This window comes from Mobula hypostoma, chromosome 13 (assembly GCF_963921235.1).
Source record: "Mobula hypostoma chromosome 13, sMobHyp1.1, whole genome shotgun sequence".
Classification (NCBI taxonomy): Eukaryota; Metazoa; Chordata; class Chondrichthyes; order Myliobatiformes; family Myliobatidae; genus Mobula; species Mobula hypostoma.
The window spans coordinates 40,168,524-40,196,141 of NC_086109.1; the positions used below are offsets into that span (position 1 = coordinate 40,168,524).

A 27,618-nucleotide genomic window follows, 5' to 3' on the forward strand; every position below is an offset into this window, starting at 1 on the left:
GAAATAGCTTCATTTGAATATTGTTATGCAAATGTAAAACCTGACTGTTATTCCAGTGAATTACCACCTCAGTTAAAATGTAAGCTAAGGGGATCTGTTTTGAAGTGAAATGGTAGTTTGCTTAGTATTCAACCACCTCAAGCCCCATAAACCTTCACTGCTTACTGTATAGAGTGGATTCCAATTAATTGGTTAATCAAGGCAACCATTTATTTGGCACAACTCTTAAAGAACAAAAATTAATCCTTAAAATAACCAGGATTCCCTTTGTTTATTTGAAGCACTATGCCGCTTAATTGGGACAGCAGATTTATCCGATCAGTTTCTAACTAGTGACAGTCATGTGTGCTTGTGTGGCTGTTACACACTACACTGCTGAAAGCAAACAATTTTTAAATCATGTCAGTTGCACGTGTTCATGTTCAAAAAGCATTGACTTTTGTCAGTGATAGTTGGCGCAAATAAGCAGTAAGACAATTCAGAACAGTTTTGCTCACTGCGGTTTCAGGCGTGGAGATGCCAGAAACAGCCAGAAGTGTAAATAAAATGATTTCAAGGAGTTAAGAACTGCAAAGGATTTGAAGGTATCAACAATCATCTTGAATGTCACACAGAAAAATGAAGATTTGGATGATGCAATCATTGAAAGCATTGTATGAAGACAGTATTTTCTGCACTAGGTGTCTGTTGATTTTGTTCATTTACAGTCAATCAAAAGAACACAGCAGCGTGCACTGGATGAATTCCTCCATCGGTAACTATTAGGAACTAATATGTAGTTTTATAGCACTGTAGTAGTGCTGTCATTTGTTTTGTATTTAATTTAAATACTTAATTTGTTACTCAGTTAAATAGTAGCTTGTCTTTTTTGTACCTTTTTAAGTATTTCCATGAAACTTTGGTTAATTTGGGCATCCATTTAATTGGGCCAAAATACGCTGGTTCTGATGTGTCCCAATTATTCAGAATCAACTGTATATAGAAGTCACAAATTTAAACACGTTAGTTCTGATAGGCTCTACATGTCTTATAAGCTAAGCAACATTACATAACAGTACTTGTGTAATTTTATGATCCCCGCAATATAAAATTGATTGTGTTTTTACATTTCCCTTACAGGATTTGCAGCTATATCTTTCCAACCTCGCCAATCAAATTGACAGAGAAACTAGTACAGGGAATGTACCATTGGTAATAATACTTGATGATCTCAGTGAACCTGGCTCTCTAAGTGAACTTGTCAATGGTGCCCTTACATGCAAGTATCATAAATGGTAATTATACTTATTTTTACCACTATTTGAATGCTGGTTGCAAAGGTAATTATATTCACTGCTGGTGCTAGTGGTCACGATTTACTCTTAAAACTACACCAATCGTATGATACAGCATTTTTTCCCAATGCATTAGATTCAATTTTATTCTAAGCCAACCCATGAGAATGAAAATGGTTGAGTTAAAATGTGAGCAGAAGTAACATGCATGATACAGTCAATAGAGCAAAAGACAATACAGCTCTTGGGGACCAGAAAACTGCACATATTATAACCCCACCGTAAAGGTAGATACCCTAAAAAATTGTGCAACTACAGTAGTTTAAAAAGCTATAGATAATATTAAAACTGTCTAACCTCTAGTAGTTATCACATGCACTGCTTATAAAACAGCATGACTGATGCATGTTTTTAAAAGCAGTTGTATCTGAATACATTTCCCAAGGAGTAGTGGATGTATCGTAGTAATCCATTAACGTGAGGGCTCTTTCGGTCTTCTCTAGAGAGATGGTGGTCTCAATTTCCAAGAGGTAATCATAACAAGTAAAGCATGATTTTTAAAGATTATTATTGATTTTTAACAAAATATTAGGCATTGATTTCAATTCAGCTTGGTTTCATATTTTGGAATAATAAAATTGATTAATAGTATTCTAGTCGCTGGTATGCTAAAATCTGATTTTGACATATTTCTGTTGATAACGCAGATTGTTACAGCAAAGGAAGTTAATATGATACGGGCTGTCAGTGCAGATGGAATATAAATTAGTGGTAGTTACTTGAATCATGAAAGTAATGGTTCTCACAGCTCACATACAAAGTCAATATTGTTAATTTTATGATTGTGCTTTTAAATTGAATTTATTTTATAATTAAATCAGGAGACATCATAAAGAGATAAAGACTGAAAGTGGAGGAGATGAAAGTCTCGGTGTGTAAGAGTTACACCTCGGCCTTTACGGATGCTGCTTCACCCACTGAGTTCCTGCAGTATTCTGTTAGCTATTACAGATTGCACCATCTACAGGCTCTTTTGTTTTCAGTAGAAACTATCCTCGCTGCAGGTGGATGAAATAATACCTCAAGACAATTTTCACTAATAGCTGATCACTGATCCTTGGACAGCTGCTCTCTGCTATTGGACTCTTCATGAGGTCTAAAAGCTTCCAACTATTTCCTTACAAACCTGGGAAATCTGCTTGCTTCATGTAAGGCAGGTTTACTTGGTGCAAACCAGTGGTCTTGAAGTTTTCAATAAGATGTTATAGCTACAGACAGAAGTGTAAAGACAATCTAATTCCCACTTTTAATTTAATCGAATTGACTTTGTTGCTTTGTAGCATTCTATTTATTTTTTGTAACTACTGCCACTTATCCACACACAATAAAGAAAGGCATTAAAAACTCTAGGAAGAGAAAAAAACAACTGAAAGTTGTTAAACCAATTTTTCTCCCTAGGCTTCCTAATCATGTCTGCAAGTAGTAGTTTATTAGAAATAGCAGATTCTTAAATTTTACTGGGATCTACAAGATTAAATATTACAGTTTATAAACTGGGGTATTATTTATGTCAATGAAAACCTGAATTCTGCAATAATATTCACTTTGGATCTTTGCAATTATGTCACCGTCTGGCATTTTCACACAAATACACAGATCCAATTTCTTTATATAGTCTGACTCTGTTTCACTGTTTCCGAAGACAGTTCTCTTTTACACATGGATTAGATTGCTATTCATTTCTACTTCAATTAAAATATGTTGAATAATATTGAATGTGCACCAATTAAGAATTATTTAACTATTTTCTCCTCATCGACTGATACTAAATAGGAATTGTACTGAATGACCAATTTGACATATAATATATACCCACCAAGTATATTATTTTATTGGTTTTATACAGTAAGTCATGCGAGAGGACTTAAACACTAGCAGAATGCATTAAATGGTCTCGCGAGGTCTATAAATGAGGTTTATACGTTTTGAAAGACAAACGACATTGTTGTACAACGACATAATCAGGTTTATTATCAGAATCAAGCTATCGCTGACTTTTGTTGTTTTCTGGCAGCACTGTATGATACAATAAAGAAGAACAGTGAGGTAGTGTTAATGGACTGTTCAGGGGGGAAGAAGCTGTTTTTAAAATGTTCACAGTCCTGCACCTCCTCCCTAATGGTAGAAATGAAAACAACATAAGCATACCAGTTCTTTTTCATTATTCTCAGCTAGATAATCAAACTGTCTGGCAACACAATAGAATTGGCTAGAAATTGGACTCATTTGCACACATTCCACACATCTTACATATAAAGCTATCTACAAATGTTAAATTATTTTAGCAATTATTTCCAGTTTGAGTAGTGATCGTTAAGGAAGCAAGTGTCAGTGCAGCTAATGTTTGCCTGTCATCGGCTGCACATCCAATGATATCATAGACCTCACAATGCCTGTTTCATCCACTGCCAGCAGAAATTGGAAATGTTATGGAAAATCTACACTCTTCATTGTTAACTGAACTGCAGCATTTGGGAGCAAGATGGCAACTACAGGATCTGCGTCATCACATCAATCTCTTGCCCAAAACATTGTTGCAGATCCAATGTACAGTAGACAATATAATTTACTATAGTTCCCTTCACTGGTCACAGCATTTTGTTATCTTATGATTTCCTGGTCCTATAAGCTGCTTTTCCTGGGTCCTTGAAGAAATACCAACATACAGCAGCTGGGAACCATCTGCAGTAGAGACTTAAACAGGCTAGTTTATTGTATGGGGCATGAGCACAGTGTCCTCCCTTATCTTACCCTTCCCCACACCTCTGTGGCTGCCCTGAGAAAATTCCTTAAGTGAAAATACAGCACATAGTAACTCAGCAGCAATGATTCATGCACTCAGGTCCTGATTGGAACAAAGCAGGTCCCATCGTAACACACAAATTTACAAGCAAAATGCCATAACACTAAGTAGCGTCTATCTTTGTCCAATTCTATGATTTTTTGAGGGGAACCTGAACAAAATATATATCACAAACTTAGTACATGAAAAGAAGATGAATGTCAGTATCTAAGCAAGCAATTCTTATCCTTATATCCAGTCAGCGTTATAATTGGAGAAAGTTGTGCTTTATTATTGAAGCAAATTTGACTTTGTTTTGCGGAGAAACATAGTTAAACTCTGGTTACATAAGAACATGAGAGGTAGGAATAGGAATAGCCACCCGTTCCTTCGAGACTGCTCTACCAAGCAGCAAGATCACAGCTGATCTCCTACCCAGTGCCATTTGCCTGCACATATTTAGATTTAGATTCATTTATTAATTGCATGTACAAACGTTTGTACATTGAAACATAGAACATAGAACAGTACAGCACATACAGGCCCTTCGGCCCACAATGTTGTGCCGACCCTCAAACCCTGCCTCCCATATAAACCCTCACCTTAAATTCCTCCATATACCTGTCTAGTAGTCTCTTAAATTTCACTAGTGTATCTGCCTCCACCACCGACTCTGGCAGTGCATTTCCACGCACCAACTACTCTTTGAGTAAAAAACCTTCCTCTAATATCCCCCTTGAACTTCCCACCCCTTACCTTAAAGCTATGTCCTCTTGTATTGAGCACTGGTGCCCTGGGGAAGAGGTGATGACTGTCCACTCTATCTATTCCTCTTAATATCTTGTATACCTCCATCATGTCTCCTCTCATCCTCCTTCTCTCCAGAGAGTAAAGCCCTAGCTCCCTTAATCTCTGATCATAATGCATACTCTCTAAATCAGGCAGCATCCTGGTAAATCTCATCTGTACCCTTTCCAGTGTTTCTGTATCCTTCCTATAGTGAGGTGACCAGAACTGGACATGGTACTACTCCAAGTGTGGCCTAACCAGAGTTTTATAGAGCTGCATCATTACCCCGCGACTCTTAAACTTTATCCCTTGACTTATAAAAGCTAACACTCCATAAGCTTTCTTAACTACCCTGTCTACCTGTGAAGCAACTTTCAGGGATCTGTGGACATGTACCCCCAGATATCTCTGCTCCTCTACACTACCAAGTATCCTGCCATTTACTTTGTACTCTGCCTTGGAGTTTGTCCTTCCAAAGTGTACCACCTCACACTTCTCCGTGTTGAACTTCATCTGCCACTTCTCAGCCCACTTCTGCAACCTATCAATGTCTCTCTGCTATCTTTGACAATCCCCTACACTATCTGCAACACCACCAACCTTTGTGTCATCTGCAAACTTGCCAACCCACCCTTCTACCCCACATCCCGGTCATTAATAAATATCATGAAAAGTAGAGGTCCACGAACCGATCCTTGTGGGATACCACTAATCACAACCCTCCAATCCGAATGTACTCCATCCACCACGACCCTCTGCCTTCTGCAGGCAAGCCAATTCTGAATCCACCGAGCCAAACTTCCTTGAATCCCATGCCTTCTGACTTCCTGAATAAGTCTACCGTGTGGATCCTTGTCAAATGCCTTACTAAAATCCATGTAGATCACATCCACTACACTACCCTCATCTATATGCCTGGTCACCTCCTCAAAGAACTCTATTAGGCTTGTTAAAACACGATTTGCCCTTCACAAAGTCATGCTGACTGTCCCTGATCAGACCATGATTCTCCAAATGCCCATAGATCCTATCTCTAAGAATCTTTTCCAACAGCTTTCCCACCACAGACGTAAGGCTCACTGATCTATATTTACCCAGACTATCCCTACTACCTTTTTTGAACAAGGGGACAACATTCGTCTCCCTTTAATCCTCCGGTACCATTCTCGTGGACAACGAGGACATAAAGATCCTAGCCAGAGGTTCAGCAATCTCTTCCCTTGCCTCATGAAGCAATCTGGGGAATATTCCGTCAGGCCCCAGGGACTTATCCATCCTAATGTATTTTAACAACTCCAACACCTCCTCTCCCTTAATATCAACATGCTCCAGAACATCAACCTCACTGATATTGTCCTCACCATCATCAAATTCCCTCTCATTGGTGAATACCGAAGAGAAGTATTCATTGAGGACGTCGCTCACTTCCACAGCCTCCAGGCACATCTTCCCACCTTTATCTCTAATCTGTCCTAACTTCACTCCTGTCATCCTTTTGTTCTTCACATAATTGAAGAATGCCTTGGGGTTTTCCTTTACTCTACTCGCCAAGGCCTTCTTATGCCCCATTCTTGCTCGCCTCAGCACCTTCTTAAGCTCCTTTCTTGCTTCCCTATTTTCCTCAATAGACCCATTTGCTCCTTGCTTTCTAAACCTCATGTATGCTGCCTTCTTCCTCCTGACTAGATTCTCCACCTCACTTGTCACCCATGGTTCCTTCACCCTACTATTCTTTATCTTCCTCACTGGGACAAATTTATCCCGAATGACCTGCAAGAGATCCCTAAACATTGACCACATGTCCATAGGACATTTCCCTGCAAACACATCATCCCAATTCACACCTGCAAGTTCTAGCCTTATAGCCTCATAATTTGCCCTTCCTAATGAAATATTTTCCTGTCCTCTCTGATTCTATCCTTTTCCATGATAATATTAAAGGCCAGGGAGCGGTGGTCACTGTCCCCCAGATGCTCACTCAGCGAGAGATCTGTGACCTGACCCGGTTCATTACCTAATACTAGATCTAGTATGGCATTCCCCCTAGTCGGCCTGTCCACATACTGTGACAGGAATCCATCCTGGACACACTTAACAAACTCTGCCCCGTCTGAACCATTGGAACTAATCAGGTGCCAATCAATATTAGGGAAGTTAAAGTCACCCATGATAACAACCCTGTTATTTTTGCACCTTTCCAAAATCTGCCTCCCAAGCATACAGTGCAATGCTTCATTTGCGTTAACAGCCAGCACAATCTGAGGATGTGCTGGGGGTAGCCAGCCCGCATGTGTCACCGCACATTCTGACAGCAACATAGTATGTCTACAATGTTCAGGGAACAACACGCAGCCATCATACAACAAGCAACAACTGGAAAACAAATCCATTTCGAACCGCAGACTCCCACCCCCTGCACCCGCATCCACAACCCCAGGACCGACTGCCTCCAGTCCTCCGACCTCCAGACTAACCTCTGGACTTGCCGACATCAGTCCTCAGATCTCCGTCCTCAGATCTCCAGATTGGCAGACTTCTGGGCTTTGACCCCAGAACTCGCCAATCATGGGCCTCTGACCTCAGACCTTGCTGACTGAACTCCAGTCTCTAGTCGCAGGACTCGCTGACTATGGAGCCCAGGACTATCTCCCTTGATTCCTTTGATAGTTGGAAATCTGCTATGAATAAACTTAACAAATGAGCCTCCAGAGAGTTCTGAGGTAGAAACGAACAAAGATTGAATTGAATAGAATTGACTTTTACTTTGTACATCCTTCACATGCATGAGGAGTAAAAATCTTTATGTTACAACTCTGTCTAAATGTGCAATGTGTAATCATAGTAATTTATAATAAATAGAACAGTCAATGTATCATAGAGTGCATTCAAATCAGCGTGAGTTCATCAGTCTGATGGCCTGGTGGAAGAAGCTATCCCGGAGCCTGTTGGGTCCTGGCTTTTATGCTCCGGTATTGTTTCCCGGATTATAGCAGCTGGAATAGATTGTGGTTGGGAGGACTCGGGGCCCCCAATGATCCTATGGCCCTTTTTTACACATCTGTATTTGTAAATGTCCTAAATGATCAGAAGTTCACAACTACAGATGCTGTCCGCACCACTCTCGGCAGAGGCCTGCGATTAAGGGAGGTACAGTTCCCACACCAGGCAGTGATGCAGCCAGTCAGGATGCTCTCGATTGTGCCTCTGTAGAAAGTTCATAAAGACTTGGGGGCCCGTACCAAACTTCCTCAACCGTCTGAGGTGAAAGAGGCGCTGTTGTGGATGCCGAGAAACTTGAAGCTGTTTACCCTCTCAACCCCAGATCCATTGATGTCTATAGGGGTTAACCCATCTCCATTCCTCCTGTAATCCACAACCAGCTCCTTTGTTTTTTCGACACTGAGAGAGATGTTGTTTTCTTGACACCACTCTGTCAGAGACATGACTTCATCCCTGTAGGCCACCTTGTTATTGTTCTTCGCAAATAAAGGAAAATTTACTCATCTCGATCCTAGAACAGTTCTTGCTAGAACTGTTAGTGAGGGTTTAAACTAACTTGGCATGGGAACTGGAGTGATAGGGCTGAGGACAGGCCAGTTGGTACACATGCAGAGGCAGTATGAAATGAGACTGTCAGAAAGGACAGATTTGTCCTGCAAGATTTTCCTTTAAGGAAACCTTGCTGACTTCAGGCATTTTATCAAGTGCTTCCAACTACCCCGAAACCATATCCTTAATATTCGAAACCAACATCTTCCCAACCACTGAAGTCAGGCTAACTGGCCTATAATTTTCTTTCTTCTGCCTGCCTCCCTTCTTGAAGAGTGGAGTGACATTGCAATGTTTCAGTCCTCCAGAATGATTACAAAGATGAGGCTTTATAAGGCACAGGAGAGGCTTCACTTGGAGTATTGTGAACCTCAATAGGAAGGCACAACCTCAGAATAGAGGGACGTCCACTTAGAACAGAGTTGAGAAGGAATTCCTTTAGCCAGAGAGTGATGATTTGTGGAATTCATTGCCAGAGGCAACTGTGGAGTCCAAATCATTAAGTGCATTTAAGTTGGAGGTTGATATGTTCTTGGTAATTCAGAGCATGAAAGGTTATGGAGAGAAGGGAGGAGAATAGGTTGAGAAGGAAATGGATCAGACATGGTCAAATCGTGGAGCAAACTTGATGGGCTGAATGGCCTAATTCTGCTCAAATGTCTTGTGGTCTTAAGCACTCCTTTATGTTCTGAGACAGTGACCATAAGCCTGGTCTACTTTATATTTCCTCATAAGGAAAACCTGTAAGCTCTGGAAGCAATTTAGTGAATCTTTGCACTACTGTTTGGGTAAGTACATCCTTAGCAATACATGCAACCTAAAATTATTAAATTAATCTGACACTCTATGCACTTTCCTGATTCTTTCTCTCCATCATCAGTACCAACCAGTCACATTAGTTGAATGTACTTTTAACCTAACAGCAGAAATGCCCTATGTTTGACCTGCACACAATTTTAATCAGATTGTTTAATAAAGTGTAATTGCAACTCAAGTATCTCCACATATGTCAGCAGCATCCAGATGTGCACCAGTGGTAGTTGAGGTTCATTCAATCAGCACATTTCTAAGGAAAAATAGCACCTTGCCCTTGATATAAAACTTATAGATTATTTCAAATTGTGACTTTGATTTGTGTGTGTTCAATTTAGCTATAGTAACTAGCCATTAAATATCTTGCACCAAATACCTCATTAACAGTAAGTAATTTTAATGAGTGTTATATACATATTTCTGACAAGTGTTGTTTTTAAATTATTATTTGAAAATGAAAGTATACAACTGCCAAAAAATGCCATTGCAAAGGTTAATCACAGTTTTGATATTGTAAACCAGATGATACAGCAGCTTGGATATTGTCCTGGTGTTATCTTTGATTTTTAACTATTTTTAAATCTTCTTATGATGTAGCCCATATGTAATTGGAACCACCAACCAGCCTATCAAAACAACACCAAACCATGGTCTTCACCTCAGTTTCAGGTAAAATGCAGATTGATATGTTTAGAAATAAAAATATAATTTAAATATATTGTACCATTGGTCTGTGCAAAGTTGATTTAATTTCCTTAGGTGCATGCTCCTCATTTTCAGTGAATAAACAAAATGGTCCAGTTTTTTTTTCCTCTGAGTGATTAAGTGGGAGCTTTCGCCTGTCTTACCAAAACAAATACCCAGATAGTCAGCAGGGATTCCTCCACATTCAGCATCTGTCTCAGTGTGGTTCCTCTGAAAGCAACCTCTTGCATGGATGAGTGACTGTTAAGCTTTGAACAAATGGGATTGAATCATACAAACTAAAATGCACAAGTCACAAAGCAGGAAGTAAAAGAAAACCAAAAGATAAATAGCATAGAATTCAGGGAGAGAGGAAAGAAGATATATAGTATTTTTCTGATGGAAAATCTATAAAATTAATTGTCCTGTGAAAATGAGACTCCACGTTTATCAAATTAATTTTTCAGTGCCTCAGAAGTTAATCAGCGGAATTTTTCTCCTTTTAACAACTCACTCACAGCTAATGCAGCTTTTTTTTTCTAAATTCACTGTGAGTGAACAGAGTGCTCCAGTTTTGCAATATTCCATTAATTTCTGAACAAAATCCATTGTCAAAGGCAGCAACAATCCAGCCTGTGAAAGAATATATGTTGAAGTGACAACAGCATATGAATTTCCATAAATGTGTAGATTCCAGAAACTGCTGTCAGGTTTTCCTTTAATACTGGTGGATGCTGGCAGCAAATTCAAGGCCACTGAATTTCAAAGTACTGCATTCTACCATTTACTCAATACCTTAAGGACCAAACTATGAATGTTTGAACATGCCTTTTCCTAATCTGAAAAAGAAATGGTGAATTAAAATTTTAATACAGTGCTTAACACTATGAATTTGAACAGAACACATGCCTGGAAAAATCCACAGACTTTTCCTAGAATAGATGACCAGGTTCACAGGGGATTGTTGACATTTGCAAAGATTCCCAATTGGTCCAGAGAGAATTGATTAAAGGAAGACGCATTCTTCACAAATGTACTATACGAGTAGAGCAACATGTTGGTGCTATGACTCTCTGGCTGGTAGATCCATCTAGTGTCCACTCCTCATTTGGACCTAACCTAACAATGCAGGCAGCCACATCCTTCAAATTGAGACGGGTTCCTCAGATTGGGAATCCTTTTAATGCAATGTTTGCAAATCACCCAGAATTTTCAACTGTAATCATCCAAACAGATGGTGAGATATGCAAGTTTAAACTTAGAGCAATAAACAATACTATTCTATCCAAAGTTATTCAACATACTTCAGGCGATAATTCAAGAAAATTAAATGGAAAGATAACTGGACTAATAACTGTTTGACTGTACACCAGAAGTATATTTGTAATGTGTCTGTGGTGCAATTAGATTTCTTCGAGTTGATATAATAACTGCAGAGAATCAGAACAGGAGTGAGCACTTCCGTAAATGTAAAAAAAAATTTTGTAAATACTATTACTGTTCTCCACAGTGTTTTCTATAATTGTCAATAGAAATAATGGAATAATAATTTGCAATTTTGATCACTAGGTTGGTGCCATTTTCTAACAATGCAGAACCTGCTAATGGATTCCTTAGTCGCTACTTACAGAGAAAATTGATTGAGTCAGAGAATGTCGCAAATGCAAATAATAATGAAATCCTCAATATTCTTAACTGGGTGCCCAAGTTGTGGTATCATCTGCACACGTTTCTAGAAATGCACAGTACATCCGACTTCCTTATCGGTAGGTGCTTGTTACATTCTTGGTATTGGAAGGTGTTTGACATATGACATTAATTTAATGCCTGTTATTATCATGTAAATGCATTTGATATAATAGATTCACAGAAATCAGTTAATGTTCATCCTGTTGTGGGAACTTTGAATTACTGTCATGAATTCCATTTAGAGCTTTGATAAACACTTACAATAATGAACCATTACAATATTTCTTATAGTGTCAAATATGTGCAAAAAGCAATATACAGTTGACTGTGATTGTACCAGAAAACTGATTGCATCAACTAAATTTTAATTTGCTCCAGCAAAACTGGTTTTAGCAGTGTCCTAAAGAGTTCAATGGCTAAGTCAGTTATGAAGAGGGTGAGATAGAACAGGAGACTTGTAGGGAAAGGAGGAGGTAATACAGCCCTTTGAACAATGTTCAACCAGACCATGGCTGAAGGTACTCAGTCCCTTTCCCTGTCTTTTTTAGAAATCCCTTATCCGAAAAACATTATCTGATTATAAAATGATTAATACCAGTCTTTAATAAAATCAAATGAGTCAGTACCCAAGCCATTTGTGATAGAGATTTGTTTCCCTAGCTTTCGTAAGCAAATGTGTTGCCTTATTCTTTAAGACGTGGGTATTGGTGGAAAGTATAACATGTATAATCCAACTCTGGCTGCCTGTGAAAATGTTGATGCTGAAACCCAGGTGTCAGATGTACAGTATTTCCACAATGTGTGCTGCTCCAGAACTTTTCAGATAGCAACACCAGTGAGTATTTGTATGTCAGGTCACAGAAAAATTTTGAAGGAAATCTGCTGATCTTGACCAACAATGTGGAAGTTCTGCTGTCCTTGAAGGAGTATAACTAAACATAAGAATATATCTCTTTGTAAGTTATTTGTGAGTTACCTTTATATCAAATAAAAGCAGGAAGCAGTAGTAAAGGTTTTACAACTCTTGTCTTATTTTACTAAATTGAAGTTTGCTTATAACAAATCCATAAATACATTGAACTTCAAAAACTGGCCAAATAAGTTTTCCATTGAATTCATTTCCAAATAAATGATCAAAATTTGCTTAAAATACTTTTTAAAACAAGGGTTTAAGGGCAAGTAAAAATATGTGTATGAGAAGGATGGGAAGGAAAGCTGAGGCCAAGTAAAATGGATTTGAGCTCAAGTGCTGCAGGTTTATTGACATTAGTAGAGGTTTTATTGACTATTAATAAAGTGGAATATAGAAAAAGGCATGATCATTTTACTTGACTTCGTGTTTTTTATGGATTTCACTTCTGAAACAAATCTAGCTGTTCAATTCAGAATCTGAGCCCAGTATCAGAAAGGTGGACAGAGAGAGAGAGAGTAGAGGTTCCAGTGAACATGTAGTTAGGAGAAAACTCTAAACTCTAGTTTTTCATGGCTGTTCTTTTTCTTTCATTTTTCTGAATATTTAGTTCCATAATTACATTAAACATCTGATAACATCAGTGCTTAGCTTCTAGTTCATTTCAGTTAATTCTGACATAAGCATGCAGGTTAAAAGTGTGTCACTGTTTTTAGAAACACTCAATGACATCCATGTACTTAAAGCACTATTGCCATTTCCCTATTGCTCCCATGGAGTATTAATGAAATTGCTGAAGGTGTGATAATAATTGTTCAGAAACCCACTTTGGTCAGGCTTTGTTGACAAGAGGTGTGAGCTTACCAAATTTGATGACTGTGAATCATCTGGGAAATAATGAGCTGCACAGCAAATAGAGCTGAAGGAACAAACAGCTGTTTAACCAATAGGTGTAGTTCCCCTTCCCAGTTTGTTTTATGTTATTAAGGTTCAAAGCAGTAGGACTTTAAGGTACTGTACATTGTAGCCAGTATGGAATATTAATACTATATTTTATTTATTGTCTTTTATTTTATTTACTGTCTTCCAGGTCCTTGCTTTTTCCTATCTTCTCCTGTCAATGTGGTTGAATTTAGAGAATGGTTTATTGACCTGTGGAATTACTCTATTCTCCCTTATCTTCAGGAAGGAGTCAATGATGGTGTTAAGGTGATTATATATATTAATGATACTGAAATTGTAGTCATTTTCTTTAATTAAGTTGAAAGTTTCTGCCATATCACTTATGCTGTCTCCCCCAAAATAGCTGAAACAAAATACTTCACAATTATTTTAAGACAGACTCATAAGATGATGACAAAAATACTGTCCAAGTAAATATTTCAATTTACAAAGTAATAGAGCATTTTGTTTGATGAAATCAGGTTTACTAAACATTCCAGTTAACATTGTGTAATTGATTGCTTTCGTGCTGTTACAAAATTAATGTGTAATGTATTACACCATTAAGCTTATTTTCCTCTTCTAGAGAGCTTATTGAGTCAGGATCTTAAGAGCCCAATCAGAGAAAGGACGAAGGAAATTGGGCTAATCTTAGGCAATGAAGGAAGTGTGTGTGTGTGTGTTTAGTAGATTTGAGAGAATGTCTATAACTCTGTTACTTTCAAAATAGGTGTGGGAATGGGTAAGGATAATTTGAAAACTAAAGGCCTGAATTGGGGAAAAGATTCATTTCAATTTCATAAGACAGAGACTGGCAGAAGTATGTAGTGAGCACTTGCTGGTGATGTAAATCTACATCTGACAAATAAGTCTTTTAAAAGTGAAATGGTGAGAGCTCAGAGCCGATGTGTGTCTGAAGTGTGAAAGCGAATGAAGGTAAGCACTGAGAACCCTAGATATCAAGGAATATTGTCAGGCAGGATGCAGGGAGGTCGTTTCCCTTGAATGAAGAATCTATGATAAGGGATGAACAAGGAATAGACCATTTAGGATTGGGATGAGAAGAAATATCTTCATTCAGAGGGTGCATTCTGTGGCATTTTCTGCCTCAGTGGACTGTGGAGGCTCAGTCACTGAGTTCATTCAGATATCAAACATTTCTGCCTATTAAGAGAATAAGTAGTTACAAGACTGAACTAAAAATATTTATCTTCCTAAATAGCTGAGCAGGCTCTATGGGCCAAATGGTCACATGTATTTTGTTCTAATGAACTTCTAGACCATTAGTTTGCTTTGGTTGTGCTGGTTTCAGTATTTTTGGCAAATTTATCTTTCAGCTGACTGAAGTTTGGCTGCTTTAATTGCATAAATATGACAAAATGAATTAACACATGCAAGTCAGACTGCAGGTTGTTCCATTTCACACATGTTGTCCAAAAATGAGTCAGGAACCTTAAAAAATCATATGAAAAGGGTTGTATTTTAAAAGGCCTTCCTGTCAATTTTGCTGGCACTATTGCCAAAGCTTGCTACAGAGAGCAATAATCCATAGAGGGAACTCGTGTATATCTTAATTCTATAAAGTTGACGCAAACAACAGGAATTCTGCAGATGCTGGAAATTCAAGCAACATACATCAAAGTTGCTGGTGAGCGCAGCAGGCCAGGCAGCATCTCTAGGAAGAGGTACAGTCGACATTTCAGGCCGAGACCCTTCGTCAGGACTAACTGAAGGAAGAGTTAGTAAGAGATTTGAAAGTGGGAGGGGGAGGGGGAGATCCAAAATTATAGTAGACATCAGTGGATAAGCTGTCTCCATATCCCGTTTGCCAATCACCTGTCCAGCTCTTGGCTCCATCCCTCCCCCTCCTGTCTTCTCCTATCATTTTGGATCTCCCCCTCCCCCTCCCACTTTCAAATCTCTTACTCACTCTTCCTTCAGTTAGTCCTGACGAAGGGTCTCGGCCTGAAACGTCAACCCTACCTCTTCCTAGAGATGCTGCCTGGCCTGCTGCGTTCACCAGCAACTTTGATGTGTGTTGCTATATAGTTGACTCTTTTTTTCTATGAAACATTTACAAATATGATTCCATTTCCAGATTTATTATATCAGGACCAATTCAGGAATGAATTCATTTTTTTAAGGAGGTAGCCTGATATAGCAGAGACTTCTAAATGATCTTAAAATAAAACATGTATATTTACAGTTCTTTTAGTATACTAAGATACATCTCATGGGAACTTTATCAGACATTTTCACCAAAGGAGCAGTAAAGACAGATGCCTGGTCGAAGGAGCATCTTAAAAGGAAAAATAAAAGATAAAGAAATGGGGGAGGCTTGTTGATGTTTTTGATCAGTGGGAGGTCCAGTCATCATTGGTGCTGGAGTTAAGGCTGGGGCACTCAGTGGGGCAGAGGATGAATTGTTAAGTCTTGGTTAATTATCTGTGGGTGAGAATCCTAATCCATGACAGGTGGACAGATGGTTCCTACTGTCTCATAGTTTATATTATTGTATTTTATTTATTCAGAGATACAGTGCACAAAAGGCCCTTCTGGCCCACCAAGCTGTGCTGCCCAGCAATTCAACCCTAACCTAATCACAGGACTATTTACAGTGACTAATTTAACCTACCAACCAGTATTTTTTTGGACTGTTGGAGGAAACCAGAGCATACGGAGGAAACTCACACACACAGGAAGAACATGCAAACTTTCCTACAGAGGACACCAGAATTGATGCCCTGAGCAGTAATAACATTGCACTAACTGCTACTCTACTGTCATGTCTTGTAAATCCAACCCTTGTTTCTGCAGTTTCAAAAGTTCTTTTTCTCCTGTTTACATTCGTTCTACCTATTTTTTTGAAGATGCTGTTGACGCTAATGTTCTGCAGTATTATGTGTGCAACCCTATTTGAATATTGTGGTTAGGTAATTACTATTCTTGTGTAATTGTAGATTGAGTTTTGGTAGGCTATACAACTGAGATAGCACCGTTATGAACACAAGAAGTTCTGCAGATGCTGAAAATCCAAAGCAACATGCACAAAATGCTGGAGGAACACAGCAGGTCAGGCAGCATCTATGGAAATGAATAAACGATCGATGTTTCAGGGTCAAGACCCTTCATCAGGACTGGAAAGGAAGGGGGCAGATGCCAGATTAAAAGGTGGGAGGGAGGGGAAGGAGGATAGCTGGAAGATGATAGGTGAAGACAGGAGGGTAGGAAAGATAAAGGACTGGAGAGAAAGGAGTCTGATCAGAGAGGAGGGTGAACCATGGGAGAAAAGGAAGAAGGAAGGACACTAGGTGGAGGTGATAGGCAGGTGAAGAGAGGTAAGAGGTCAGAGTGAGGAATAGAAGAAGATGGCAGGTGGAGTGAAAAAAATGAACAGAAGGAAAAATTGATGTTTATGCCATCAGGTTGCAGGCTACCCAGTCTGTATATAATATGTTGCTCCTCTACACTGTGGGTGCTCTGATTGTAGCACAAGAGGAGGCCATGGACCAACATGTCAGAACAAGAATGGGAATAGGAATTTTAAAAATTGGTGAATGGAAAATTCTGCTTTTGATGGATGGGGTGTTGACAAAGCGGTCCCCTAATGTTTACAACAGATCTCATCAGTGTAGAGGAGGCTGCTTGGGGAACACCGGATACAATTGATGACCCCAACAGATTTGTAGATGAAGTGTTGCCACACTGGAAGGACTGTTTGGGGCCCTCTTTGAAGGTGAATGGACAGGTGTAGTACTTTGGTCGCTTACAGGGATAAGTGTCAGGAGGGAAATTAGTGGGGAGGGATTAATGGACAAGGGTATCACAGAGGGAATAATCGTGTGGAAAGCGGAGGGGGAGGTGAAGATTGGATCCCTTTGGAGATGCCGGAAGTTGTGGAGAATGATGCCTTGGAACTGGATGCTCATGGGGTGGTAAGTTAAGACGAGAAGAACTCTATTCCTTAAGGTGGAGGGAAGATGGGGTGCACGGAGGTGTCCAGCAAATTAAGGAGATGTGAGTGAGGGCAGCGTCAGTAGTGGAGGAACGGAATCCCCATTCTTTGAAGAAGGAGGACATCTCTGATATTCTGGAAAGCTAAGTATCATTCTGGGAACAGATTGGGCATAGACAAATGAATGGAGAAAAGGGAATAGCATTCTTACAGGAGACAGGGTGGGAAGAGGTATAGTCAAGATAGTCATTGGAATTGGTAAGTCTATAAAAGATGTTGGTAGAGTTTGTTTCCAGAGATCGAGAAAGGTGAGGGAGGTGTCAGAAGTAGACTGAGGGAATTTAAGGGCAGGGTGGAAGTTGGAGGCAAAGTTGATGAAATTGGCGTGCTCAGCATGGGTGCATGGAGCAATACAGATGCAATCGTCAATGTTGTGAAGGAAGAGTTGGGGAGTATTACCAGTGTAGGTTTGGAACATGGAATCTATCAACCTCTGCCTTAAATATATATAAAGACCTGGCCTCTACAGCTGCGTATGACAATGAATTCCGCAGATTCACCACTCTCTGGCTAAAGAAATTTCTCCTCATCTCTGTACTAAAAGGACATCCCTCAATTCTGAGGCTGTGCCCTCTAGTCTTAGACTCTCCCATCATAGGACACATCCTCTCCACATCCACTCTGTAAAGGCCTTTCACCATTTGATAGGTTTCAATGAGGTCACCCCTCATTCTTTATTCTAGTGAATACAGGCCCAGAGCCATCAAAAGCTCTTCAAATGAAAAGCCGTTTAATCCTGGGATCATTTTCGTGAATCTCCTTTGAACCCTGTCCAGTTTCAGCACATCCTTTTTAAGGTAGGTGGCCCAAAACTTCTCACAATACTCCGAGTGAGGCCTCACCAGTGCTTTATAAAGCCTCAACATGACATCCTTGCTTTTATATTCTAGTCCTCTTGAAATGAATGTTAACATTGCATTTGCCTTCCTCTCCACAGACTCAACCTGCAAATTAACCTTTGGGGAATCCTGTACAATGACTCCCAACTCCCTTCGTGCCTCAGTTTTTTGTATTTTCTCTCCATTTAGAAAACGGTCAACCCTTTCATTCTTTCTATTAAAGTGCATGACCATACACTTCCTAACACTGCATTCCATCTGTCATTTATTTGCCCATTCTCCTAATCTGTCTAAGCCCTTCTGTAGCCTCTCTCTTAAAACTACCTACCCCTCCACCAATCTTCACATCATCTGCCAACTCTACAACAAAGCCATCAATTCCATCATCCAAATCATTGACATAATACATAGAAAGAATTGGTCCCAACACAGGCCCCTGTGGAACACTACTAGTTACCGGCAGCCAGTCAGTAAAGGCTCCCTTTATTTCACTCTTTGCCTCCTGCAAAAATACTTATTCAGTTCATCTGCCGTTTCACTATTCCCCATTATTACCTCTCCAGCATTGTTTTTCAGTGGTCCGATATCCACTCTTGCCTCTCTTTAATATTTCATGTATCTGAAGAAACTTTTGGTATTCTTTTGAATATTACTGGCTGGCTTACTTTTATATTCCATCCTTACCTTCTTAATGACTTTTTTAGTTACCTTCTGTTGGTTTTTAAAACTCCCAATCCTCTATCTTCCCACTAATTTTTGCTCTATTATGTGCCCTCTCTTTGGCTTCTATATTGGTTTTGACTTCTCTTGTTAACCACAGTTATGTCTTCTGGCCTTTAGAATACTTCTTCTTCTTTGAAGTGTCTATATTCTGAGCCTTCCAAATTGCTCCCAGAAATTCCAGCCACTGCTGATCTGCCATCATCCCTGCCAGTGTTCTTTTACAATCAATTCTGGCCAACTCCTTTCTCATGCTTCTGTAATTCTCTTTACTCCACTGTAATACTGATACATCTGCCTTAGCTTTTCCTTCTCAAATTTCAGGGTGAATTCGATCATATTTTGATCACTTGCCTCTAAGGGTTCATTTACCTTAAGCTCTCTAATCAATTCCGGTTCATTGCACCACACCCAATCCAGAATAGCTAATCCCCTAGTGCGCTCAAACATGAGCTGCTCGTAGGCACTCAAGAAATTCCTCCTCCCGGAATCTAGCACAAACCTAATTTTCCCAATTTGCCTGCAAATTAAAATACCCCATGACTATAGTAACATTGCCCTTTGGGCAAGCGGCAAGTATTTTCTATCTCCTGTTGTAATATGTAGACCATTCTTACTATTGTTTGGGGGTCTGTATACAACTCCCATCAAGCTCTTTTTTACCCATGCAGTTCCTTAGTTCCATCCACAATGATTCAACACCTTCCAACTATATGTCACTCTTTCTAATGATTTGATTTCATTTTTTACCAACAGAGCAACATAGCCCCCTCTGCTTTCCTGCCTGTCTATTCAATACAATGTGTATCCTTGGACATTCAGTTCCCAGCTATTAATCTTCTTTCAGCCATGATTTGGTGATGCCTACAACATCATACATGCCAGTCTGCAACTGTGCTGCAAGTTCATCTGCCTTATTCAGTATATTGCACACATTAAAATATAACACCTTCAGTCCTGTATTCACCATTTCAATTTTGTCTGCCTTTTATGTTGCAACTCATCCTGTTGACTGCAATTTTGCCCTATCAACAGCGTCTCCTTACTACACATTGCCTCTGTTTGTAAACCAGCTACCTCATCTTCAGCACTATTACTTGCCTTTCCTACAATACTTCTTGCATTGAAGCATATGGAGCTCAGGACACTAGTCGCTCAACCTTTTGATTCCTAATTTTGTCTGAGGTCGAACCAATATTTGCCTTCATATCCCCTCCACTAACTGTTCTGGCACTCTGGTTCCCATCCCCTGTAACTCTAGTTTAAACCCCTCTGTTCAGCATTAACAAGTCTTCCCACTAGGACCTCCAGTTCAGGTGCAAACCATCCTTTCTGTACATGTCTCACCTTCCCTGGAAGAGAGCCCAATGATACAAAAATCTTCTGTTTTGCCTCCTAAACCATCTGCTTAGCCACATTTTAAACCATATAATCTTCCTAGTTCTGGCTTCTCTAGCATGTGGCGTGGGTAGCAATCCTGAGATCACAACCCTGGTGGTTCTGTCCTTTGACTTAGCACATAACTCCCTGAACTCCCAGTGCAGAACCTTGTCAGTCATCCTACCCATGTCATTGGTAGCTACATGGACCAAGACTTCTGGCTGCACACCCTCCCTCTTAAGAATGCTGTGGACTCGATCCGAGATATCCCAGAACCTGGCACCCGGGAGGCAACATACCATCCAGAAATCCTGTCTCCCCCACAGAAACTCCTGTCCATTCCCATAATTAATGAATCCCTGTCACCGCAACGTGCCTCTTCTCTTCCCTTCCCGTCTGAGTGGCAGATCCAGATTCAGTGCCAAGGACCTGACCACGGTGGGTGGCTTTCCTCTGTTAGGTCAAACCTGCCAACAGTATCCAAAGTGATACTGTTGAGGTGGGTGGCCACAGGGCACTATCTGCACTATCTCCTTAACCCCTTTCCCCTTCCTAACTGTTACCAAGTCTCTTGCGTCCTGCACCTTGGGTGTAACCACCTCTCCATATGTCCTATCTATCACTCCCTCAGCCTGCCGAAATGATCCGGCGTTCAACCAGTTCCAGCTCCAACTCCTAAGCGTGTATTGTTAGAACCTGCAACTGGATGCACTTCTCACATTTGTAGTTGTCAGGGACACTGGACGTCTCCCTGCCTTCCCACATCCTGCAAGATGTGGCTGCATCTTTTGTATGGCTGCATGTTCTCGTTGGCATGGTAGAGTAATGACCTGATAAGATACTCCCGGCTAATTATGCACTAAAACCCACCTGAGACATTAGATGCTGCTGGCAAAAGTCTGCTGCAGTTCTTTGTGGATCAGTTCAATAATGGACAATGTCCTTCAGCAAGATATCAGTGAGGAGTGAGAAACCAAACCATCTTAACTGCTAGTTCTTGAAGAAGTACAAGGGTATTTATAAGTATAATATAATAATGATGGTTGTCTGTTAATGAATTCAGCCCACCATGAATAATAGATCATATCCTGAAAAGCAACTTTGCTTTTATAGAATGGTCATATTTTTATGAAAATTAAGCACTTGCATATTTGATGTTGTTGGTTGATTTTTTTATTACTGTCCATTCTGCTTAAATCTGTTTTCTATTGATATTTTAGATAGTTTTTACACAAATCCATGCTAGCTAATATTTCTTCTATTACCAATATATTGTTACTTAGATCATAATTATTGACATAATTAAAACTGTAATCTGATTACATAGATCTTGAATGTCACAGAGTCTGATATCTGCTTGTGTCCATGCTTTTGTAGGTCTCTGTGACAGGATGAAAGCAAATCTCTATACATTCTGAATTAGCCCTCTGCCATCTCATTGACATTGTTTTGGCCTTAGACTGCAACATCGCAGCCTGGCTCTCCAACTTCAACAATACTGATTTAGGCTTGGTCATGAGAGTGCAGGATTGATGAATGAAACTGTATGACATATTTATACTACTGGCCTCACAATCATATTTGTATTTGTACTGCAATGACTAATTCACCCTTGATCGTATTTTCTCTGATTCTGAGTAAATGTGCCATGACTATTCTATGACTTAGGTCTAAGTTTACCATGACTTATTCCCAACCCTATGTGCAAATAACACACAAATTCAACTAATTTAAGAACAGAAGAAATAGTAGCAGGAGTAGGCCATTTGACCCATCAAGCCTGCTCTACCTTTCAATAAGATCATGGCTGATCTGGCCATGGACTCATCTCCACCTACCTGCCTTTTCCCCATAACCCTTAATTCCTCTACTACGCAAAAATCTGTCCCACCTTGTCTTAAATATATTTACCGAGGTAGCCTCCACTGCTTCATTGGGCAGAGAATTGCATAGATTCACCACTCTCTGGGAAAAGCAGTTCCTCCTCATCTCCATCCTAAATCTACTCCCTGAATCTTTGAGGCTATGTCCCCTAGATCTAGTCTCACCTACCAGTGGAAACAACTTTCCTGCCTCTATCTTATCTATCCCTTTCATAATTTTATATGTTTCAATAAGATCTCCTCTCATTCTTCTGAATTCCAGCGAGTACAGTCCCAGGCAACTCAATCTCTCCTCATAGTCTAACCCCCTCGTCTCTGGAATCTATCTGGTGAACCTCCTCTGCACCGCCTCCTAAGCCAGTAAATGTTTCACTTTAGACATATTCGTTGTTGAGTCTCAGAATTAATGTCACCTTAAGGACGTACATGCTTTACAGATAACAAATGATCATCTTTACTTAACGTAGATTATTATGGACTGAAATAGGGAATAGAAAACTAAAGCTGTGGGCAATTAAAACATGGCAGTGAAATAACTTTGACATTATGTTAAACAAGCTGTTCTCCTCTCAGATACTTCACCCAATCAGATCAACCAGACTCTGACATTTCACTCAATGACATCTAAGTTTACAGCTGGAGGGTAAAATTACTTGCATTCAACAGAATTTAAATAAACCTCTGCTTCAGAAAAGGAACATAATACGTAGATATTTTCTCCTGAATCAACATGAAAAGTAGAATTGGTTTTAGAAAAACATGTTTGAATTCCCTATGTTTTCAGAACATCTCCTGAGCAGTTGGATACAATTATTACAATGCTTTTTTTTTCCAATGTTATCTTAGACCTATGGAAGGAAAGCTGTGTGGGAAGACCCTGCTAAGTGGGTGCAGGATACTCTACCTTGGTCAAATGCTTCGCAGGACCGCTCCAAGATCTTCCACTTGCCTCCTCCAAGTATAGGATCACATGTTACAGGACCTCCCGCAGATGAGAGGAAGATCAAAGAGACAGCCCCTGCTTCAGTTGAATCTGATCCACTTGTAAGCATATCAGCTTTGCCTTATTAATTACTGGTGCTGAGATTCGGAATTTTATTAACTTCAACAGGAAAGTAAGCATGGATATCAAATATTGAAATAGCACTTTATACTTGTGATTACTTTTGCTGGTGAATTAATAAAATATAAGTGGGAATTGATCAAGAAGAATCCATATTTTAACTGAAAGAGCTTCTGTTCTTTGAATAATTCCTTCAAATTTATAAGGGTCTTCTATAGAACCAAAATTGGTTGATTACATCTCAACTTTTCATTTCACTTGAAAGGCAGCACTTTCAGCAATATATTATTACCTATCAATTACACCTGAATATCAATTATGAACAGCAAATGCTGGAAACACTCAGCAGATCAGGTAACAGCTATGGAAAGGGTAACAGTTACTGAATCAGGCTGAAGATGAGTTTCACCCTGAGTTCAGATTTTAACCCATCAAGAATAATGAATTATCTTTGGCCTAATATATTAACATTGTTTCCCATTTCCACAGCTGTTTCTTGATCTGATGACTTTGCAGCATTTTCTGCTTTTATTTCAGATCTCCAGCTTCTGTCTGAGTGTCACACTGAATTGCCTGATCAGCATCTGCTTAGGACTATCTAGAGAAAGTGTCCAACTTGCTGAACTAGGTCAAGAATACCTGACTATACCTGTTTGCAAAAATTATTTAAAGAACCACTTATAAGCTGGAAATTAATCTAGTTCTAATTTTACCAGATACCTGGAAAAACCCAAAACAAAGCTACAGGGTTCTAATGAACATGTTGTAATCAGCATGCAATGGTAACAACAAGTTTAATTGAGGTATGAGGAAGGAACCCACCAGATAAAGGCTACCTTGTAGAGGATTGCAATTTTTTTCCCCTTGAAGAGTGCTTAATGATGGGTCTCAGCCCGAAACGTCAACTTTTTATTTCCCTCCAGAGATGCCGCCTGACTTGCTGAGTTTCCGCGGCATCTTGTGTGTGTTGCATTCCACAGTTTGGACTTCTCTGATCTTAAGTTCTAGCACTACCATCCTCCCCTCTCCAACATCTAAATTCCTTGCTAGAAGACCATCTATCCAGAGTTTTCTTCCCCACACTCTCCTTCATGGTACAGTGTAATCAGCAGCAATTGGATTTTCAGTGCCAGACTATGTCCCACCTTTCACCTCCCTACCTGTCTCAGGTGGGGCATATTCTGCGATTTAAAAATTGGACTGCCGCAGGTAGATTCAGTATTAACTCTGGTAACATCGAGTACACAGCACGTTCGTACTGTAGAGAAAAAGGAGGTTGTAGTTGGGCCATTAGTTTGCAAGGATTGGCAATCTTTTTTGAGGAGACGGGTGATGACAGCTGATTTGAAAGAGCGGGCTACAGAATGCCAGAAGAATGACATCAGCCTACATAGGGGTCAGAAAGGGAATAACTTAGAATAAATAGCATCCAGAGGTGGGCTATAAGAGCAAGAGTAATGATTTGTGAATGACTTGTCAGCTGAACCCCCACAACCTAAAAATTCCTCTGAATATTTTTGGAATTATGTTGATTTCTCAATATGCATATAATCTTGATATTTATGTATATCAGAGTTTGTTTTTCCTCCACGTTTGGGTTCCGATATTGCCAGTGCACATCGTGACATTTATGTGTATTGTTTGGGGAGCAATAACAGACATTCTATTCTATATGATTGAACTGGGAATTGTTCCTTTAATAGACGAGAAATGATATTACAGTGGGTTGCGCCGAGTATTAACTGCATATCCCCAAGATGGTAATTCTTGTATTAATCCTTAAAGTGACTTTCAAGAGAAACTGTTTGTTTGTTTGTGTTTATAATATACCTCTTCGGTTACAATTCAGTACGGTAACAATAGAGAAAAGGAGCCATTAGGAAACCAGCCCAGAGCAGGCCCTTCAACCTGTCTAGTGCATGCTGAACCGTTATTCTGCCTAATCCCATCAACCTGAATCTGGACAATGGCCATCCCCATCTATGTACTTATCCAAACTTCTCTTCAATGTTGCAGCTGAACTTGCACCCTCCACTTCTGCTAGTAGCTCGTTCCACACTCACAAAGCCCTCTGAGTGAAGAAGATCTTCCACAGGTTCCCCTTAAATATTTCACCTTCCACACTTAACCTAGTCTTACCAAACATCAGTGGAAAAAGCCTGCTTGCATTTGCCCTATCTACAAGCCTCATAAATTTGTATACCTCTATCAAATCTTGCGCTCCAGGGTAAAGAGAAAGTCTAGATCTGTTCAATCTTTCCCTATAACTCAGGTCTTCAAGTCCCAGCAACAAACTTGTAAAATTTCACTGTACTCTTTCAACCCTTATTGATATCTTTCCTATAGGTAGGTGACCAGAGCTGCACTCAGTACTCCAAATTTAGCCTCACCAATATCTTATACAACTTCAGTGTAACATTCCAACTCCTGTGCTCAGTACTCTCATCTATGAAGGCCAGTGTGCCAAAAAGCTCTCTTTATGACTTTATCTACCCATGACATCACATTCAAGAAAGTATGGATCTGTGTTCTTGATCTCTTTGTTTTACTGCTATCCTCAGTGTCCTACCATTCAGTACCATTTTTTCCAGAGACCACTGCAGTCTTTGATAATCTTCCTCGCTGTCCAATCTTGGTGTCATCTGCAAACTTGTTGATCCAGTTTACCATATTAGAATCCAGATCACTAATGTAGATGAAAAATGGCAATGAACCCAGCGCCAACTCCTGAGGCACACCACTGGTCAGAGGCCTCCAGTCAGAGTGTCAACTATCTACAAAGTACAACTCTCTAGCTTCTCCCTCAAAACCAATATTGCATTTAATTTCCTACCTCAATCTGAGCGTCAAGTCATTGAACCTTCTTGACCAGCCTCCCGTGAGAATTTTGACTAAGGCTTTGCTGAAGTCCATGTAGTCAACATCTACTGACTTTCCTTCATCAACTTTCTTACTAACCTCCTCGAAAAGTTCTATATGATTGGTTAGACACGACCTACCATGCCACTAAGCTGTGTTGGCTATCCATAATCACATACTGTTCATCCGGCTACTTATATCCTGCCCCTTAGAATGCCTTCCAATAATTTATCCACTACTTACGTCAGGCTCCCTGACCTATAATTTCCTGGTTTACTTTTAGAGCCTTTCTAGAACAATGAAACAATATTAGTTGTTCTCCAATTCTCCGGCACTTCATCTATGGTTGAGTTTATGTTACTACCTCTGCCAGGGTCTCTGCAATAGTTTGTATCTAATAAGTTCGGCATTCACTATAATATAGGAGGCTTATGTTTGTCCTTGAGACAGAACATGGTCTGCAGTGAGTACCCAGTTCTCAGTGCTGACTTGCAATAAAGTCTAAACCTTCCTGAAGAAATCCAGACTGTTACCCTTTCTGAGTCTCTCCTGCACAGCTATGTAATTTAATCATATGGTGGAGGTTGATGGTCATCAGCACAAACTCCTCTTACATAAAGTGGGGAAAAGACATTGACAACTGGCTGACTCATGATCCCAATGTCCTTCAAAGTGGTCAGATGTAGTACTGTGCAAAAATCTTAGGCACATGTAAAAAAACTATAAAGCAAAGATGCTTTCAAAAATAATCAAATGAAAAGTTTCTAAATATCAAAATAAATTACTATAAAGAGCAGTATACAGTAAAGAAAAACTAAAGTCAAGTTTATTGTCATTTAACAAAATGCATGTATACGATCAAACAATATTTCTCCAAATCAGTGTGTACAATAACTTAGGAAGGTATTGATAAAATCTACAGATGAATTACATATAAATAAACAAGGTAAAGTGCATGAATTAAATATTGTAAGGTACAAAACAGATTAACCAATGAAACTTCAAATGCAATGTGGCAGGGAGTTCAGAAGTCTAAAAGCCTGACGGAAGAAACGGCTTCCCATTCTGACCGTTCTTGGTTTTATGCATCGGAGTCTCCTGCCTGATGGTAGAAAGTCAGAGGATGCTGGATGGATGGGTGGGATCCTTGATAATACTAAGGGCCCTGTGTACTCAGCACTCCTGATCAATGTCCCCGATAGATGATAGGGAGATCCCTATGATCCTCACAGTCATTTGTAGGGACTTCCAGTCTGATGCTCGGCTGCTCCCGTTTCAGATGGAGATGGAGATCAGATCAATATCTGGTGTGACCCTTTAAAACTGCATCAATTCTCTTAAGTACACTGTCATGCAGTTTTATAAGA

General features: G+C 39.7%; 1 protein-coding gene across 7 annotated transcripts in view; it reads left to right on the forward strand.

Moving 5' to 3' along the window:
• Positions 1-27,618, forward strand: part of LOC134355549 (neuron navigator 1-like) — a 664,756-nt gene that overhangs the window by 619,890 nt on the left and 17,248 nt on the right. For all 7 annotated transcript variants that reach the window (XM_063065565.1, XM_063065568.1, XM_063065567.1 and 4 more), the window contains 5 exons: positions 1,120-1,274; positions 9,865-9,936; positions 11,521-11,717; positions 13,641-13,759; positions 23,176-23,373. In XM_063065565.1, coding sequence (XP_062921635.1) covers positions 1,120-1,274; positions 9,865-9,936; positions 11,521-11,717; positions 13,641-13,759; positions 23,176-23,373 — 741 coding nt within the window. The remainder of the gene's footprint in view (positions 1-1,119; positions 1,275-9,864; positions 9,937-11,520; positions 11,718-13,640; positions 13,760-23,175; positions 23,374-27,618) is intronic.